This window comes from Pelophylax lessonae (genome assembly GCF_965119305.1).
Source record: "Pelophylax lessonae genome assembly, chromosome: 2".
NCBI classification, from domain to species: domain Eukaryota; kingdom Metazoa; phylum Chordata; class Amphibia; order Anura; family Ranidae; genus Pelophylax; species Pelophylax lessonae.
The window spans coordinates 663,224,885-663,242,861 of record NC_138769.1 but is presented as its reverse complement, the minus strand read 5'-3'; the positions used below and the strand labels follow the sequence as shown (position 1 = coordinate 663,242,861).

Below are 17,977 nucleotides of genomic sequence, written 5' to 3'. Positions count from 1 at the left end.
AGATGTCAGGAACAGTCCCCTGCTGGATCGTGGGGGGGGTCACCGTTTGCCACTGGAACAGAGGATTGGGTGAATATACAGCTTTCAGGTCACCCCTTGGTAAACCGAGCAGTTAATCCATGCAATGTGGGCACAGTCCGTGCAGTGGGAAAACTTGTTTTGCTCAGAGTTGGGCTTTAAAGCTATGAACATAAATTGTTCAATATCAGGACATTTCCCATGTACCATATTCACAATTCATGAAATAAACTGTATATTTGTTACAATTATATTTATTTTAATATAGGACCTAAAGAAAAAACTAATAAAAACCTAGCTGGGTAATTTTGTTGATCTGTTTTTAAACAGTAAAAGACTTCGATTCCAACTTGTATTACCAAACCGATCAACAAGCTGACTATTGCAGTGTCTGGATAGAATGTTAATGATTTCTTCTGTCATGTCTCCACGGATGGCCAGTGTGTGGAAGTGATCAAAGTCTTGTCTCCCTAGCTTGCGGAGACGCCGGGCCGCTGACCTATAACACTTCCATGGCTGTGGCTCTATTAGCAGATAGTCACACAGGGTTGCTAGCTTCTTAAGGAAGTCTACCAGTCCGTGGTCACCATGATTTAGATGGATCCACATGGTTATTGACATACAAAATCCAATGTCAAACCTGGCTTGGCCAAACTTTTCCAAGAATTTTTGTAAGATGTCCAGTGATGAGGGGTCCATGATATCCAGTGAAGAGAATGTGATGGAATCGGGGAATGGGTTACCAGTCTTGGCTCTGCTGATCAGATCAGGGTCAATGTCACAGCAGAAGAAGTGGACATCTTGAAGAACCTCCGAGCTCCCCCTTGGTTGTAAGAGATTGTTATATAAACCAACACTGAGCTCCTGGAAGGCAGAAAGACCAAATAAAATTAGTATTATAACAATGAACATTTCATGTTCCTCTCACCAGAACACAATGATCAGTGATCGCAGCCTTATCTTTGCTGGACTTACAAACCAGCTCCCGCAACAGAACTGTTTCCTAAGTATGGAACTTACTGTAATGACTCAGAAAATTGTGTTGGAGAGCTTGTGCCGTTTTCAATAAATAATTAAAAAAAAAAAAAAAAATAAAAAAAGAAAATAAATAAAAAAAAAAAAAAAAAAAAAAGACACGTGCAGTACAAGCACACGCAAGATTAATTGACAGATGAGACATTGTACCCAAGGTCGGATCAGGATTTTGAGAAAATAAAAATAGGTATGAGAACAAGGAGCTCCTAGTCTACAGTACAACAAATCTGTCCGGACCCAGGAGGGGTAGAGGCAGTGGAAGGGTCATATAAAGCCAGGGCTTTTTTTCAGCGGGAACGCGGGGGAACGCAGTTCCGGCACCTCCAGCGCTGAATGTAATGAAAAGGGATGCTGGGGTGAATCTATTTTTGCATGGTGGAGGGCTGGTATTGTTGCTGAGGGAGGTTAATGTTGCTGGTGGGGCCAGTTGTTGCTGAAAGCGATCTACTGTTGAGGGAGGGTTAATAGTTGTTGGCGGTTGGGTGATCTATTGTTGCTGGCGGGCATCTATTTTTCTGTGGCAGTCTATTGTTGCTGGGGAGGTCTATTGTTGTTGGTTGGGCTTATGTTGCTAGGGGAGGTCAATTTTTGCTGGAAGGGATCTACTGTTGGAGTGGTCTATTGTTGTTGGTGGCTGCTGGAGTCTATTAATGCTGGGAAATCTGTTGCTGCTATCGGGGTCTATTTTTGTTGGGGTTGATTGTTACTTGGGGGGGGGGGGGGGTCTATTGTTGCTGGGGGAATCTATTGCTGCTGGGGGAATCTATTGCTGCTGGGGGAATCTACTGTACTGCTTTTCTTGTTATTAACAAATTCCATACAAATAACTTACCCCCACAAAATTATACTTGGTTCTGTAGAATTCTAAAAGGGCAGTACTGGGAGGTAGGTAGGGGGTGGAACCAAGGGATGCTACTCAGAGGTGGGTAGGAGGCGGAGACAAGAAGTGACTCAGAAGGGGGAGTTCCTGCACCTATTTTCTGAGAAAAAAAGCCCTGTATAAAGCTGTAAATTTAATCGAGGTTTTGGTACCCAATGGGATACTGTAACTGAGGACACAACCTAATGGGAATTAGGGTGAGAGAACCTGGTGTCCAGAAGTCTGCAGGAAAGAACTGCAGTAGAAGTATGGGGTGGTGGGGCAGAAGGAGAATAGAGGGTGGGAAAGCTGGGGTAGGGGGAAGATGGGTAACCATGAGGGCCGAAAGCATCCAAAATGACAATTTTATAGGCAAAAGCCTAGACCTTCTAGTTTACAAGGTGGTCCAGGGGTCCTCATGAAAGGTAGAAAGAAGATAGAGCTTCACCCACGGTTCCCAAAATTGTCTGAATTTTTTTATACTGTCACATTGTCCTGTGTGTCGCAATCTTGCCATTTTTGGCTGGAGTTCTTCAGGTCCTGCAGAATAGTAACAGGGTCACTTTAAAGCGTTCCGGCCACAAAATGAACAATCGATTTTGTGGCCATCTGCTTGCTTTTCGGCACCTTAAAAGGAAATGGATAGTTACGATTTTTTTTTTTTTTTTTTACTTACCTTGTAATTGCAGAAAAATATACTCACCTTTCTACCACTTCCTCCCTCGGCGGCCGCGGCCCGCTCTGTCACTTCCGGTTTGCAATGATTCCTGGGAGCTGAACGTCATCGCTCCCAGGAATCAATGCGCCGGCACCGACCCCGCTCGTCACTTCCGGTGCGGCGCCACATTCCCTGCTAAACAGCTTCTGGGCAAGTGACGAGAGGGGCCGGTGCAGGCGCATTCTGGGAGAAGAGGACGCAGAAGAGGATCGCGCTGGCTTCAGCTGCCCACATCAGAGATGGCAACGCCGGAGAAGAAATTTTAAAGGTGAGTATTTCTTCTTGCAAGTAAGTGCGAACCGAGACAGACCAGAGGCTAGCCATTGTGGAATGTACTAGCCCTGACTGTCCTGACGGTATTTTTAGTGAAAAATTTTTTTCATGGCCGGAACTCCGCTTTAAAATACATGTAAAAACTCAAGTAGCTGATTTTTATGACTAACCTCCAAAAGGTTATAAAGCTCAAGGTTTTTTTTACTTTTGTGCATTCTATGCATGAAGGTAAAAAACCTGCGTGCTGCAGCCAACCCAGCCCATGCTAATTATCACCTGAGCCCCATTTCGATCCAGCAATGTGTATGAAAGCAGTGGCTCTCCCTGGTCTCTTCCTCCTCATTGGCGGAGACAGCAGCGGGAGCCATTTGCTACCGCTACTGCCGAACATAGCCAGTGAGCCAATGAGGAAAGAGTGGAAGCAGATCCGAGTCATGCTCTGTGTGTGAATGGGCACACAGATCAGCAGCTTGGGAGCGAGCATGTTTGAGTGCCCCCACAGCAAGCTGCCTGCCCATTGGGGCACTTGGCAGGAGCACCGGCAGGGGACCTGAGAAGAAAAAGTATGACGTCTGTTATTGAATTAAGAAAACAAAATCTGCCTTGAATATCATTTTAAAGTATAGATGCACTGAATCTGCAGTTACACTTTAAAGGAACGCATATCTAAAAGCTCACCTATTGTAGCTCACCAGTCTATAGATGTGGTGGCTGCATTCATTTTCTTTTTTGCAGGCTTTTTTCCCATGCATTTTCAACCAGTAATATTGCGAATGCGAATACCACAATTCATGTCTATACTTATTCCCCCAATGTATCTATGGGGGCAGCCATGGTGGTCACACAGGCTGGACATGCCTGCCTTTGTTTACCTCTATTAGACTAGGTTCACACTATTGCCCCTTTGCGGGCCACGTTTGCTCAGGCATGGCAGCTCATTCATTTGAATGGGCTGCTGTGCCTGCGTTTTACGCAAGAAAAAGTTTCCTGTAGCATTTTGAAAACGCAGCAGCAGGGAAATCACATGCTGCTTTTTCACCATGCAATTTTCTTGTAGTTCTGGCAAACGGGCTGCCTTTTTTTTTTTAAATGCGTGGAGGTGCAATTAAGAATGGATGGCTGTGGGAACAGGTGCGATTCCTGCACCCACAACAGCGTGAACCTATCCGTACATGGACGATGGGACGAGTAGTTTATACATGAAACATAAGGATGTCTTTGCTTCTTCTGCACACAGAAGTGACAAGGACACTGCATTTCTAGCAGGATCAACAAGTATTTTCTGTACTTACACAAAGAAAACAAAAGTAATGCAGCTGTCACATCTGAGGACTGATAAGCTGTACTATATTCTATTTATTTCTTGGGTTTAGACGTGCTTTATAAAAAGAACAGAATATGAGCCTTAGAACTGCATAAAGCACGCTGTTTACAGGACAAGGGAAGAGAAAGTCTCTGTCTTCATTCCAGCTGTTCCGTTACTTTCTATCTTGTAGCAGAGCTGCAGTGTAGCTTACTTCACCTACATACACCGCATGTAAACAGAGCGCTATCCCGGATCATTATACTCATCCATGTCCCTATGGATCTCGCTTTGTGCACTGGTCCAAATTATTTGGTGGAGGGGGATTACAGTGTGGGGTTGGGATTGAAGGGAACACTTAAGGCGTCAGCATACCAAGACATTTTGGACAATTTCATGCTCCAAACTTTGTGGGAAAAATTGGGGATGGTCCCTTCCTGTTCCAACATGACTGCGCACCAGTGCACAAAGCAAGGTCCATAAAGACATGGATGAGTGAGTTTGTGGTGTAGGGACTTGACTAGCCTGCACAGAGTCCTGACCTCAACCCCACAGAACACCTTTGGGATGAATTAGAGTGGAGACTCCGAGCCAGGCCTTCTTGTCCACATCAGTGTCTGACCTCACAAATGCGCTTCTGGAAGAATGGTCAAACATTCCCATAGACACTCTCCTAAACCTTGTGGACAGTCTTCCCAGAAGAGTTGAAGCTGTTATATCTGCAAAGGGTGGGCCAACTCAATATGGAACCCTACAGACTAAGGCCCCTTTCACACAGGCGATCCGATCGTCAGTTTTTCAGGCGGACCTGATCGGATGCTCCATGCATCCCTATAGGGCGGCGAATGTCCGTGGAGACATCTCCGCTGACATCCGATCCTGTCTGTGAAATCCGAAAGGATGGAAACCCCATTTTCCATCCATCCAGTGGATCGGATGAGTACGGACAGGCGGTCCATTCTCATCCGATCTCCCCATAGAGGACAGCGGGGATCTTACAGCTCCGTCTCTGTACACAGAGCAGAGACGGAGCTGTCATCCGCTTGCTCAGCGGGAAACGGTGGATTGATCCCCCGCTGAGCAGAACGGGCTCCATCGACGGAACACACCCAGGTAAAAGGGGCCTTTGGGCCATACACACTATACAATTTTCTTTAGATTTTTTCCTTCAGACTTAACAAAACCATATAATATGAGGTCAAACCTAAACACTTTCAATTTGTATGCAATCAGGCAGGCCCTTGCACTACATAGAAAAGGTAAATCTAAAGGAAATCTGACAACAAAAGTTGTATAGTGTGTATCCAGCTTAAGACTGGGATGCCATTAAAGTTTATGTGTGATAATGAAAAGAAATGGCTGCACTCAGATGTGGTCAAAATCCAGGTTCCACGTTATACCATTTTTTCCTTGTAATGACTAAGCACACATCTTAGTGTGTGAAACGCGTCTACCTTGCCACTCTTTTGCCACATTGGGATGTCCAATACACCTGGATTTTGACCACATCTGAGTGCAGCCATTTCTTTTCATTATTAACTGTCCATGGAGACGAGCCGGGGCGAGCCCAACTGTTGGTCATCAAGCTTCCCATTAGCTTGAGCAGTATATCTCTTTCCTTTGTATAAAGTTTATGTGCGTGTAAAGGAAGGCGTCCCAATACTTTTGGTAATATAGTGTATATGCAGGCCAGTTGTGGTGCACATTTAAACAAAGTGTCCTTAAAGTGGAGTTCCGGGCACAAAAACATTTTTTCAATAAAAATACCCCCGGGACAGTCAGGGCTAGTACATTCCACAATGGCTAGCCTCTGATCTGTCCCGGTTCGCACTTACCTGCAAGAAGAAATACTCACTTATAAAATTTCTTCTCCAGCGTTGCCATCTCTGTTGTGGGCAGCTGAAGCCGGCGTGTCCTCTTCTGCGTCCTCTTCTGTGTCTTCTTCTCCCAGAATGCGCCTTCACCGGCCCCTCTCGTCACTTCCGGTGCGGCGCCGCATTCCTCCACAACTTCTGGGCATGCCCAGAAGCTGTTTAGCAGGGAATGCGGCGTCGCCCCGGAAGTGACGAGCGGGGCCGGTGCATTGATTCCTGGGAGCGATGACTTTCAGCTCCCAGGAATCATTGCAAACCGGAAGTGACGGTGCGGGCCGTGGCCGCAAGTGGAAGACAGGTGAGTATATTTTTCTGCAATTACAAGGTAAGTAAAAAAAAAAAAAAAATCCTAACTATCCATTTCTGTTTCAGGTGAGGAAAAGCAAGCGGATGGCCACAAAATCGATTATGTCGATTTTGTGGCCAGAACTCCACTTTAAGCTTAGTTAGGAATAGCCTAGAATTTCACTTTAACCACTTGCTGCCCATATAACTTTGTTATACAGTGGCACTGCTACCCTGGATCACGTACTTAGTAGGTACAAACCTCCGGATCTGGGGTATGCATTCCCGTTGCAGGCAGCCTGCCCCCGCTGTGATTATACACAGCGAGAGCTGCTCTGCGGGTACCGCGTTCTCGATGTCTGCCGGCACTCGCTGATCGTTAGGCAGATCCCTGTTCTGTCAGTAGGGAAGCCATAGATCCTTTGTTCCTGTAAAGCAGGGATAAGGATCCATGCCTTCCCCTAATAAAAACACCTCCCACACTACACACAAACACTTGTTAGGCACACAATTAACCCTTTGATTGCCCATGATGTTAACCCCTTCCCATCCAGTGTCATTAGTACAGTGACAGTGCACGCTGGTCCCCAAAAAGTGTCAGTTAATGTCAAAATGTCCACTGCAATATCACAGTCCTGCTTTAAGTCGCTGATCGCTGCCATTACAAGTATAAAAAAAAAGAAAAAATAAATAAATAAAATAAATATTATTCCATAGTTTGTAGACACTATACATTTTGCACAAACCAATCAATTTACGCTTATTGTTTTTTTTTTTTACCATAAATATGTAGCAGGATACATATTGGCCTAAATTGATGAAGAAATTTGATGTTTTTAAACTTTTTTTTTTTTTATAGATAGAGCAAAAAATAAAAAGCTCACAGGTGATCAGATACCACCAAAAGAAAACTTTATTCGTGTGAAAAAAGGAACATAAATTTATAGCGGTAGTATACCGCTTTTTGTGACTTTTAACTACAGGCAAGTCTATAATAAGGCTTACCTGTAGGTACAATTAATATCTCCTAAACCGGCAAGGTTTAGGAGATATTTGCAGTGCATGCAGCCGCTCACGCGAGCGGCGCATGCGCTCTGAAGGTCCGGCGGACCTTCACCTTTCCTTGTCGGGATCTTGACAGTGAGAGGGGAGCAGAGAGCCGCCGTCTGACAGTGAGAGGGGAGCAGAGAGCCGCCGTCTGACAGTGAGAGGGGAGCAGAGAGCCGCCGTCTGACAGTGAGAGGGGAGCAGAGAGCCGCCGTCTGACAGTGAGAGGGGAGCAGAGAGCCGCCGTCTGACAGTGAGAGGGGAGCAGAGAGCCGCCGTCTGACAGTGAGAGGGGAGCAGAGAGCCGCCGTCTGACAGTGAGAGGGGAGCAGAGAGCCGCCGTCTGACAGTGAGAGGGGAGCAGAGAGCCGCCGTCTGACAGTGAGAGGGGAGCAGAGAGCCGCCGTCTGACAGTGAGAGGGGAGCAGAGAGCCGCCGTCTGACAGTGAGAGGGGAGCAGAGAGCCGCCGTCTGACAGTGAGAGGGGAGCAGAGAGCCGCCGTCTGACAGTGAGAGGGGAGCAGAGAGCCGCCGTCTGACAGTGAGAGGGGAGCAGAGAGCCGCCGTCTGACAGTGAGAGGGGAGCAGAGAGCCGCCGTCTGACAGTGAGAGGGGAGCAGAGAGCCGCCCTCTGACAGTGAGAGGGGAGCAGAGAGCCGCCCTCTGACAGTGAGAGGGGAGCAGAGAGCCGCCCTCTGACAGTGAGAGGGGAGCAGAGAGCCGCCCTCTGACAGTGAGAGGGGAGCAGAGAGCCGCCCTCTGACAGTGAGAGGGGAGCAGAGAGCCGCCCTCTGACAGTGAGAGGGGAGCAGAGAGCCGCCCTCTGACAGTGAGAGGGGAGCAGAGAGCCGCCGTCTGACAGTGAGAGGGGAGCAGAGAGCCGCCGTCTGACAGTGAGAGGGGAGCAGAGAGCCGCCGTCTGACAGTGAGAGGGGAGCAGAGAGCCGCCGTCTGACAGTGAGAGGGGAGCAGAGAGCCGCCGTCTGACAGTGAGAGGGGAGCAGAGAGCCGCCGTCTGACAGTGAGAGGGGAGCAGAGAGCCGCCGTCTGACAGTGAGAGGGGAGCAGAGAGCCGCCGTCTGACAGTGAGAGGGGAGCAGAGAGCCGCCGTCTGACAGTGAGAGGGGAGCAGAGAGCCGCCGTCTGACAGTGAGAGGGGAGCAGAGAGCCGCCGTCTGACAGTGAGAGGGGAGCAGAGAGCCGCCGTCTGACAGTGAGAGGGGAGCAGAGAGCCGCCGTCTGACAGTGAGAGGGGAGCAGAGAGCCGCCGTCTGACAGTGAGAGGGGAGCAGAGAGCCGCCGTCTGACAGTGAGAGGGGAGCAGAGAGCCGCCGTCTGACAGTGAGAGGGGAGCAGAGAGCCGCCCTCTGACAGTGAGAGGGGAGCAGAGAGCCGCCGTCTGACAGGGGGCGGTCACATCGGCGGGGTTCAATCGCTCCGTTCTCAGTGCAGAGTCCCCAGGGGACAGATCCAGCATCCACATAGGTAAATATAAATCAGGGAAACGTCTCCTTTAGGCCCCTTTCACACTTGTGCGACTTCAAAGTCGCACAATTTTACCACAACTTTTTGATGCGAGTTTGACTGGGCTTATAATGTCTTTTCCTCAAAACGCACCAAAATTGTGCCAAAATTAGTGCAGGGACTACTTTGAAGTCGGTGCGACTTCAAGTCGCACAGATATGAATGGGGCTCATTGGAAATAATGGAGAACGACTTGGCATGTGATTTTGCAGTCCCAAATCGCATGACAAGTCGCACTAGTGTGAAAGGGGCCTTAGGTGATTGTGCATTGTACACACAATGGTGTGCGCTTTACAACATAAAAGCAAAAAAAGACAACTCTCACCTGCCTATTAAAACGCTCTCTGAAAGGCGATTTACCCCCGGCCACCCTTCAGAGGGTGAACCAAGCGTAAATGAGACATAGAATAGGTGGGCCTTATTAGAAGACATTGGGGGAGGGGGAGATTTCTGTGTAATGGGCACTCTGCAAGCTGCAGGGTCAGCACTGCTATTATAGGAATAAAGACTTGTATGGATTATTGGAATGAAATAAATAACACTTGTCTGCATATCCGGGCTATCTCCAAGTGATCTGTGCAGCTCTTCTCCCCTCCCAGCCCCCACTCACTCCGCTGTTACATCCCACGTCCAGGGCCAGCAGAGGCGCCTCCCCTCCCCCCTGTCGGTTCAGGAGCTCCAGCAGATGTCCCGGGGGAAGGAGGCTGAGTCGGTTCTCCGGCGGATGGAAGGTGTAGTAGTTGGGGAAATTCCCGTACGGAGCAGCTCCAGGATCCTCCAGGTCTGCCATAACAGGCTGCTGACAGCATGCAAGATACCGGGCTTCCGGTCGCCGCCATCTTTCTACACCCAGAGCCCTGAATGTAGGGCGAGGGGCCATGTTACTACACCCAGAATACAGGGTGTTCTGTCACAATAGCGTACCCTGTGTTCTATCAGAATGCGGCCATGTGGGAACGCATGCGCACTAAGGAATTTTTGTTAAGATCCTTCTGACAGAAACACAATTTCTTAGTGCGCGTGCGCTGTGCGTTCCAGCATGGCTGCTATGTGTTCCAATAGGTTTCCTATTTTTGGACACAATACGATGGCAGTGTTCTCAAGTCTTACATTTCACAATTATTTTTGCAGTAAACTCTCTGTATATAGTAAAATATACTATTTCACCACGACCAAGTGAAATAGTCTATATTAATATATATTCAGTTTGGCGCTGAGCAGTGCCGGGTGTACCAAGATGGCCGTCACCACCTTCTGCCTGCAGGCTTGCAATATAGTATAATAATACTATAAAAATTAAAATGTAATACTGTATTTGAGGATATAGGGTCCATTTACAGCTAAAATAAGTGTGAAATTGATGCCTTGCCTGGGTGTAATTAGGGATGCACTGATCCGATATTCGGATCGAAAATCATATCGGTATCGGCTCCAAAAAAGTCAGATCGGTGCATCCCTAGGTGTAATAAGATGTCCGCTGCCGCCTTTGTCTTCTGTCACATTAGGAAACCTATTGGAATGCGTAGCGGCCATGTTGGAACACATGGCGCATGCGCAGTAAGCATCTTTCGCTCAGAATGTCACTTCCGTTACATTTTCTGATGAGTAGCAGTGTTCTGACAGAATGTAAATACACTAAATGTAAATACTTTACTGCACTTAAAAGTGTAAATACACAAATGAGATGATACAAAGCTGTGATCCTAACGGATTACACTGTATCATTCCATTTCACCACAGGATTTCTCCTGGTGACTTTTCCAGTGCCCTGCCTGTGCTTTGTGCCTGGAAAATTTTGAACGACCATGGCGTCCAAAAAGCGTTCTTTTTGCGCAAAAGCGCCTTTAGCTGTCGCTGTTTTCCAGTTCGTCTAAAATCGCTTTTGCGCAAAAAGAACGCGTTTTGGACGCCATGGTCGTTCAAAATTTTCCAGGCACAAAGCACAGGCAGGGCACTGGAAAAGTCACCAGGAGAAATCCTGTGGTGAAATGGCATGATACAGTGTAATCCGTTAGGATCACAGCTTTGTATCACGTCATTTGTGTATTTACGTTTTTGAAATTGCCGCCGGTTTCACCCCCCTGCGTCGCAACGCTCGCAGGGAAGGGAACCGGAAGACAGGAGCCGGCAATCGGCCGTGCACAGAGCGGGGAGAGAGTGTAAGGGCGCCGGGGAGGACAGCGGGGAGGATGGCGGGGGAGCACAGGGAAAGTGAGTAAGACCCCGTTCACACTTGGGCGACCTGTCAGGCGACCTGGTTGCCTGTCGCCGTGGGTCGCCTGCCATAGAGCAGCACAGGAACCGTTCTAATAGGAGCGACACAAGTCGCTCCGACTTAGAAAAAGGGTCCGGAGCTTCTTTGGGGCGACCTGGAGCTACCTGCATTGACTTCAATGATATGAAGTCCGTGCCGGCCGCTCCAAGGTCGCAGTGCGAGCTGCGCACCGTGACTTCACAGGTCGCCCGGCAAAGTCGGGTCGCCCCAGTGTGAACGGGGTCTAACAGGGACTCCGGGACACTGACCATTTTCCGGGATGGTCCTGACGAATCAGGTACAGTTGGGAGGTATGGCAGTATATACCCTACGGTACTCAATATAATGAGTGGACACTCTTAGTCCACCCACTACTATACAACAGCATGGCCGCCTTGGAGGTGGCGACAACTTTTTACCTCCTTACCCATTGTTCTGTCAAAGCAGCCAACTTTTCATGTACCGTAGTGTACAAGCTGGGGGGTTCTGTGAAAATACCAAATCGTCAATCTACAAGTATTGCTGGAGAAGAGTCACCGGAAGTGACGTGGTTGGAGATTTTGGCGAGTTGGAGTTTTCAGCAGAACACTGGCAGCGTATACACTACGGTACATGACGACTTGGCTGTTTTGACAGAACACCAGCTAAGGAGTCCATAAGTTGTCACCACCTCAAAGGTGGCCATGATTTTGATTAGTAGCAGGTGAACTAACAATGTTCTTAAATTATATAGTGTACCATAGTGTATATGCTGCCGGTGTACTGTGTAAACAGCAAATCTCCAATTATTACTGGAGAGTCACCGGAAGTTATGTGGTTTGAGATTTTGACGAGTTGGCTCTTTTGATAGAACAAACCCATCAGATTAGGTAACGGAAGTGACATTCCATCATGCCTTCCACTGCTACCAGGTTTGCTAATCTGACAGAACACCTGTGTAACGGAAGTGTTAGGCCCCTTTCACACAGGCGGACCATTCAGATCCACCTGTCCGTTTATTTTGGCGAATCTGAACGGTCCCCCCATGCATCTCTATGGGGGGATCGGATGTCAGCAGAGACATGTCCGCTGACATCCGATACGTCAAATCTGGACAGATGGAAACCCTATTTTCCATCCGTCCAGCGGATCGGATCGGATGAGAACTGACCGACGGTCCGTTCCCATCCGATTTCCCCCATAGAGATGCATGGGGAACTGACAGCTCACACAGCGCTGAGACACAGCTGTCATCCTTCTGCTCAGCGGGGGATCGGCGGCTCGATCCCCCGCTGAGAAAAACAGAATCCGTCCGATGGACGGATAGTGTGAAAGGGGCCTTATTCTGACCAAAAAATACTTACTGCGCATGCGCTATGTGTTCCAACATGCATTCCAAGGCGCTATGCATTCCAAACACTTCATGATCTGACAGGTTGGGGTAATCTGAACTGTCGCCATGCGGACATCTTACTACACCCAGCTACATCTTGAATTTCAGAGTAATTTTAACACTAAAGTGAGCGTATTTAAATAACTATGGTGTATTGATATCTGTGATGATGTTTGGATGTTACATTTTGAAAGCCTAAAGGTTTAGTGCTGAGCAGTGGGGGGTGTACCAACATGGTCTCCACCACCTTCCTACTTCTACCGTCCAGCTTCTTTTAAAATGTAACATAAAAACAGCATCACAGATGTCAATATACAATGTTTATTTATATACACTCACTTTATTGCTAAAATTATCGTTAAATTCAAGACATAGCTGGGTATAGTAAGATGTCGGCTGCCGCCTTCTTCTGACAGCACGTGTTTTCTGTCAGATTAGCAAACCTGGAAGTGGTGGACGCATATGCAGCTGATGGAACGTCACTTCCATTACCCAATCTGATGGAACTCTGATTCTGAGGCACCTGCCGCCGCCGTCGCCATCTTTCTACACACAGAGCCCTGAATGCAGGGTGAGGGGCCATGTTCCTACATCCAGCATACAGAACAATTAGCTTAGCTTAGCCTCAGAATAGGCGACCCCTCAGATTAGGTAATAGACGTGACGTACCGCCAGATGAATACTTAATGCGCATGCGCAGGTTTGCTAATCTGACAGAACACCTGCAGTCATAAGACGCCAGTGGACATCTTATTAAACCAAGCTAAGTCTTGAATTTCAGTCATTTAGCAAATAAAAGTGGGCTTATATAAATCAATAAGTATATTAAGATCTGTGATGCTGTTTTCATGTTACATTTTCAAAGCCTGATCAGTGCGGGGTGTACCAACATGGCCTCCTCCACCTTCCTACTCCTGGCATCCAGCTTCATTCAAAATGTAACATTCAAAAGAGCATAACAGATGTCAGTATACTATTTTCTTTATATTCACTCAGTTTATTGCTAAAATGACTGTGAAATTTAAGATGTAGCTGGGTGTAGTAACATGTCCGCGGCTGTCTTCTGAGTTCTGACTGCAGGCGTTTTGTCACATTAGCAAACCTGCTACGCATGCACATTAAGTATTCAGCCAATGGAACATCACTTCTGTTTCCTAATCTGATGGGTCGCCTATTCTGACTGGACAACACCCGCCGCCGCCATCTTTCTACACCCAGAGCAATGAATGAAATGCATGTGTATTGTCAGGTTAGCGAACCATCAGATCAGCGAATGGAAGTAACGTTCCATCACCTGACTGACCAAAAATACTTACTGCGCATGCATTCCACCGTTAGCAGGTTTGCTAATCTGACAGAACACCTGCAGTTAGAAGGCGGCAGTGGACATCTTGTTAAAACCAGCCAAGTCTTGAATTCCTGATTCATTATAGCAATAAAGGTGCATATACAGTATGCTTATATACAGTATTTTGGAACCTGTGTGACTGTTTTAAAGTTTAATTTTGAAAGCCTGCAGTCAGAAGGTGGTGACGGCCATCTTGGTACACCCCACACTGCCCAGCACTAAAATTTAAATCTTTCAAAATTCAACATCAAAACATGGGAATGAACACAAAGCCACTCAGCACAGAGCACTTCCATTTATTCATGAGACTCAGGCAGAGAAAGGCATGTGTGTTTGAGCTTTGGGGTGCACACCCTAAGCCTAAGGCAATGGGTTGCACACACCTATGCCTACACCCAGGGTACAGAGCAATGGGCTTCTGGCCACCGCCTTCTTTCTACACCCAGATCCCTGACTGCAGGGTGAGGGGCCATGTTCCTACACCCAGGGTACAGAGCAATGGGCTTCTGGCCGCTGCCATCTTTCCACACCCAGAGCCCTGACTGCAGGGCAAGGGGCCATGTTCCTACACCCAGGGTACAGAGCAATGGGCTTCTGGCTGCCGCCTTCTTTCTACACCCAGATCCCTGACTGCAGGGTGAGGGGCCACGTTCCTACACCCAGGGTACAGAGCAATGGGCTTCTGGCTGCTGCCATCTTTCCACACCCAGATCCCTGACTGCAGGGTGAGGGGCCACGTTCCTACACCCAGGGTACAGAGCAATGGGCTTCTGGCCACCACCATCTTTCTACACCCAGAGCCCTGACTGCAGGGCAAGGGGCCATGTTCCTACACCCAGGGTACAGAGCAATGGGCTTCTGGCCGCTGCCATCTTTCCACACCCAGAGCCCTGACTGCAGGGCAAGGGGCCATGTTCCTACACCCAGGGTACAGAGCAATGGGCTTCTGGCTGCCGCCTTCTTTCTACACCCAGATCCCTGACTGCCGGGTGAGGGGCCATGTTCCTACACCCAGGGTACAGAGCAATGGGCTTCTGGCCGCCACCATCTTTCCACACACAGAGCCCTGACTGCAGGGCAAGGGGCCATGTTCCTACACCCAGGGTACAGAGCAATGGGCTTCTGGCTGCCGCCTTCTTTCTACACCCAGATCCCTGACTGTAGGGTGAGGGGCCATGTTCCTACACCCAGGGTACAGAGCAATGGGCTTCTGGCTGCCGCCTTCTTTCTACACCCAGATCCCTGATTGCAGGGTGAGGGGCCATGTCCCTACACCCAGGGTACAGAGCAATGGGCTTCTGGCTGCCGCCTTCTTTCTACACCCAGATCCCTGATTGCAGGGTGAGGGGCCATGTTCCTACACCCAGGGTACAGAGCAATGGGCTTCTGGCTGCCGCCTTCTTTCTAAACCCAGATCCCTGACTGCAGGGTGAGGGGCCATGTTCCTACACCCAGGGTACAGAGCAATGGGCTTCTGGCCGCCACCATCTTTCCACACACAGAGCCCTGACTGCAGGGCAAGGGACCATGTTCCTACACCCAGGGTACAGAGCAATGGGCTTCTGGGCGCTGCCATATTTCTAAACCCACAGCAATGAAGGCAGAGCGAGGGGCCATGTTACTACACTCAGCGTACAGCTGTGAGTTCTACATTACTGATTAGGGACATGAATGATTTGATAACAGCTACTACAGTGTTCACTGTCTATACTTTAATGGAGGTTTGTTTCTACAGTTCTCCTCCTACTCTTACATTACTCATACTCGTTATTTACTGTGTCATTAAAGGCAAAACTTTTTTTTTCTATTTTGGATAGCGTAAGGGAGAATTATAAACCCTGTCAGTGTCCCATTGGGGAGATTTACCTTCACTTCCTGTCCCATAGCCTGAACAGGAAGTGAGAGGAAACCCTAAAAATTGATAGAATCCCTTGGGGGTCACCCAGGTAACCAGAACTAGTGTCCCCATTGGAAGATTTCTCCTCTATTACTGTTCTGGGGACAACCTAAAATTTGGGATTTTCTTTTATTTTTAGTAATAATGGTAAACAGGACGGATAGAGAGGGTAAATCTCCCTAAAGGGGACACAGAGAATAATAAAACCTGACAGGTGTTCTAATACCTCTCCCCTCTATCCAAAACTATAGAAAAACAGCAAACTCCTTGGCTGTGCAGTGTGTCAGAGATCTGAACAAAAATAGAAATCCTTTCTTTAGTAAAAGCAGCAATGTTATATGGATTTTAATGTGCATTTTACTTTGTCTGCAGTTCTCCATTAACCACTTTAGCCCCGGAAGATTTGGCTGCTCAAAGACCAGGCCCTATTTTGCGATTCGGCACTGCATGATTTTAACAGGCAATTGCGCGGTCGTGTGACGCTGGACCCAAACAAAATTGATGTCCTTTTTTTCCCCACAAATAGAGCTTTCTTTTGGTGGTATTTGATCACCTGTGCGATTTTTCTTTTTTGCGCTATAAACAAAAAAAGAGCGTCAATTTTGAGAAAATAACAATATTTTTCACATTTTTTATATGAAATTCTCAAAAAAAATGTAAAAATCTATATTTTTTAACATTTTAGGCCAATTTGTTTTCTACTACATATGTTTGGTAAAAAAAAATTGCAATAAGCGTGTTTTTGATTTGCGCAAAAGTTATTGCGTTTACTAACTACAGGAAAGATTTATGTCATTTTTATTGTTTTTTTTTTTTTACTAGTAATGGTGGCGATCTGCGATTTTGTTTGAGGGACTGCGACATTGCGGCGGACAGATCGGACCCCTGACTGACATTTTTGACACTTTTGGGAGTACCAGTGACATTACTACAGTAATCAGTGCTATAAATATGCACTGTTACTGTCAAAATGACACTGGCAGGGAAGGGATTAACTTTATTGGTGATCAAGGGGTTAAGTGTGTCCCTAGGGACGTAATTCTAACTGTGGGGGGCGTGGCTTGTGATGTAACCACAGAGACATACGATCCTACATAGCAGGATCACATAGCCTCTGTGCTTTCATCAGGGAGAATGACAGACGGCTGTGTTTACATCAGCCGTCTGTCTTTCTCCCTCTGCAGCGGGAGATAGCGAGTGGCTGGCGGACATCGGAGCCGCCGGTCACTCACGCTAGCTCCCCAGGGAACGGCGGCTGAGCGAGTGACGTACCCCTTTGTCACTTTGCCCAGCAGCGGCTGCCTGCCGCAGTATATCTGCGGTGGGCGGTCGTTATGTGGTTAAAGTGTTATAAACCCTTCTATAGAAAAATAAAAGTAATATGTGTAGAGATATACAATGGTTTCCTGTGGCCTTTTTGTGACATCTTTGCAGCATATTTTAGAAAAGAAAAAAGGAGGCGCAAACACCTAGTGCATTACCCGAGCTCTGATGAAGGGAGCTTGACTCCCGAAACGTGTTAGTGGTCCTATCTACAGGGACATGTTCCATTCCATGTGTAGTGTATTCTTGTAATGCAATTTTATTCTTCTTGTCTGTGAGTATGTTTTTGTCATTTTATTAAAACATTTTTTATGGTGACCACGGGTAATGCTCTAGGTGTTTGTGCCTCCTTTTTTCTTTTCTTTTCTTTTCTTTTATGTACCCATGTTGGAGTTCCCTGCCTGAGGGAGTGAGCGATTGGCTGAATTGTTTGTTTGTAGCATATTTTATTTGTAGAAGTCCAGCGTGTGCAGTTTCCATTCACAAGGTGGCTCCTTTACCTTGCAGGGTCTCCCTGGAGCCACCATGACGTGTCATGGACTGAATCCTTCCACATAGCTTGGTGCTGTGCTTGGTAGACACAAATGCAGTATGGCAGCATTCTGATGTTCAGTTCGGGTGCGGCGTGGCAGCGCTCTGGTGCTGACTGCACTGCGCATGCACCCGAGCGACACCGCAGAGCACTAACTGTATTGTATATGAATCCAAACCCAGCACCAAAGCACTACCCTTACTGCTGTACTTGGGCACATGCACAGTGTAAGCAGTATTCTGATGCTGTGTTTGGGGGCATGCCCAGTATGGCAGCACGCCGGTGCATAGCTAAGGCAGTGCTCTGGTGCTGCCC

The 17,977-nt window shown here is 47.7% G+C and overlaps 1 protein-coding gene across 1 annotated transcript; it reads right to left on the bottom strand.

The window, feature by feature from the left end:
* Positions 1 to 297: 297 nt before the first annotated feature.
* On the bottom strand, positions 298 to 9,795 carry BCDIN3D (BCDIN3 domain containing RNA methyltransferase). The gene is made up of 2 exons (XM_082246567.1): positions 9,547 to 9,795; positions 298 to 882 (listed from the first exon to the last, which is right to left on the bottom strand). Exons 1-2 carry the CDS (start codon positions 9,724 to 9,726, stop codon positions 313 to 315), a joined length of 750 nt encoding a protein of 249 aa, XP_082102693.1. The 5' UTR covers positions 9,727 to 9,795; the 3' UTR covers positions 298 to 312.
* Positions 9,796 to 17,977: the final 8,182 nt, after the last annotated feature.